The following is a 2,197-nucleotide window of genomic DNA, read 5'->3' on the forward strand; positions in this document are numbered from 1 at the left end:
AACCAGTATCGCGCCTGGGTGATGTCCGTGAGGCGCCCGGTTCCCGGCCAGAACGGACCGATCTCTGGGACTTCTTGGCATCCCCCGCTGACCGTCAGCTCGCCTCAATTCTTTCAATCCCCGACAGCATTCAGCGCGCCGCCCCAGCAACCCCAGCCAACCCAGCCAACAGCGCATCCCGGGCAAATGCACTGGCGGAACGGACAACTGTCGGCCACGAGCCCAGTCGTCGAAAATCTCCGTCACCCCGCTTACGCGACACAGGCACAAGGGCTGCCGCAAACGATAAGCCCTGGCGCTCAAGGCGGCGTGTATTCAAACGCTCCGCGACGGCAGTCCTCTGAACCGACACCGCGCCATTTCCCCGGGGGGCAATCGTTTCAACCACAGAGCTATGCAACGGTCCCTGCTGCCCAGGCATCGCCCCGCCTTCACGACGGGCAACCGGTTCTACCACAGAGCCATGTTTCACACCCTGCGCAGACACCCCTGCGGCACCCTCATCACCAACAACTCATACAGGACTATCGTCGCCAATCGCTTTCCCTAGTTCAGGGAGGACATCCGACCCCCCCTGTTCTTCCAAGCAACTATATCCTTCCACCTGGACCTGGACAGCATGTCGTATTCCCCAGCGAGGTCCATGGCGCCACGGCACATTCCATGATGTCTACCAGGACGAATTTCCTGCCTATCAATGTCAACATGCAAGGGCGCATGTATCAATTTCACCAGATGCCGCCCGCGGCGGCAGGGTTCCCCTCGGCCCTAACGCCCCAGAACGCATCTCGCCAGGTATTACCGCCTTTGCTCCCGCCCCCAGGGGTGCTCATCCCAAGACCCGATTACGCCCACGGCCAGTACGACGAAAGCTCTTTCAGTATGACGCTACACCAGATCCACTTACGGAGTCCCGTCAGAACGAGTCGGCTTTTGAACAACAAGCGGGAGTCGCAGGAGCGCCATTATCAATTCGTTAACGGATTCGCCGTCGCCCCTGTGGTTATACGCAGCGACAGTCGCTGCACCACCGAACTTACTTTCGACGTGGATGACGAGACGCTGTCCCGCCTGTCCAAGCCTGTCTCGCAGCAGGACGGCGAGCCGAAAGTCCCAGTTTGCGAATACGAGGACGGCACATTGCGCATGCGATTGCGGTGCTGCAATATTAGCGGCCCCACAGCCGACATGTCCCAGTCGAAGTGGTTTAATACCGAGAGTTCGTGGCCGGCGCACATTTTTATAATGCTGAACGGCAAGACGGCGTTGACACCGAGGCGGAAACCGCATTACGGCAAGGATCTGCCTGTTGAGCTGACTTTATACGTTATCGGTGGGAAAAACCAAGTCAAGATTGCGCTAGCAATGCTGAGGGTGCCCGTGGAGTATTATGCTATCGCGGTTGAGATCATTATAACGAAGAGCCACTCGTCTCTTTGGAACCAGATCCGAAACGACCAAGTCATCCCCCCAGAGAAGACGTTGGAGGTGATTCGGAAGCGAATTAGTGTGAACAATGACAACGACGACGACAGCATCATGGTGGTGACCGAGGAGCTGCCGATCGATCTTGCGGATCCGTTCTCGGCCATTATGTTCGAGACGCCAGTCCGGGGTGCCACATGCACCCACCTGGAATGCTTTGACTTGAGTAACTGGCTCGAAACGCGCGAACGCAAACCTCAATCTCGCAAATGCATTTCGCACCAGGCAGACGTATGCGAGGTGACGTGCCGCTGGCGCATTTTCGAGCCGACGCTCGTGGACAGATGGCGGTGTCCCATTAAAGGCTGTTTCGGGGACGCTCGTCCATGCAGCCTTGGGTGGACGGTTCCTGCTCGGGGTGCGCAAGGAGCTCGAGTCCACAGGCCGGCTTAACGCGCGCAGCATCCGTGTCTCGGCGGATGGATCCTGGAAGCCAGTCCCGGACCGGAATGACGACGTCAACGACGATTCGGGCAGTGACGGTGACTGCAAGGCCAAAGCGGCACCGAGCCGGCGGAGCAAGAGCAAGCCAGCCAGGGCGACATCTACTAGCAGCATGTATCCAGACGTCCGCGCTCTGCATCCGCTTCTCACCGACCTCACTTGAAGGCTGAGGGAGGTGCCGCCCCTCGTTTCAGCAAGCATGCAAAGCCCGCATCTTTATCTAATCGTTTCTTTTGGGCTTTTCCCTTCTTCTCCCCCCTCCACAAAC

General features: G+C 58.4%; 1 protein-coding gene across 1 annotated transcript in view; it reads left to right on the top strand.

The window, feature by feature from the left end:
- The window catches only part of GGTG_14033 (hypothetical protein), a gene marked incomplete at its 3' end in the record, with an annotated part of 6,472 nt that extends 4,380 nt beyond the window's left edge, over positions 1-2,092 (top strand). The window contains exons 7-8 of the mRNA XM_009231959.1: positions 7-1,716; positions 1,790-2,092. Of these exons, the coding sequence (XP_009230223.1) occupies positions 7-1,716; positions 1,790-2,092 (2,013 nt within the window). The remainder of the gene's footprint in view (positions 1-6; positions 1,717-1,789) is intronic.
- Between the last annotated feature and the right edge of the window lie 105 nt (positions 2,093-2,197).

The sequence above is a fragment of the Gaeumannomyces tritici genome (assembly GCF_000145635.1).
Source record: "Gaeumannomyces tritici R3-111a-1 unplaced genomic scaffold supercont2.108, whole genome shotgun sequence".
Classification (NCBI taxonomy): Eukaryota; Fungi; Ascomycota; class Sordariomycetes; order Magnaporthales; family Magnaporthaceae; genus Gaeumannomyces; species Gaeumannomyces tritici.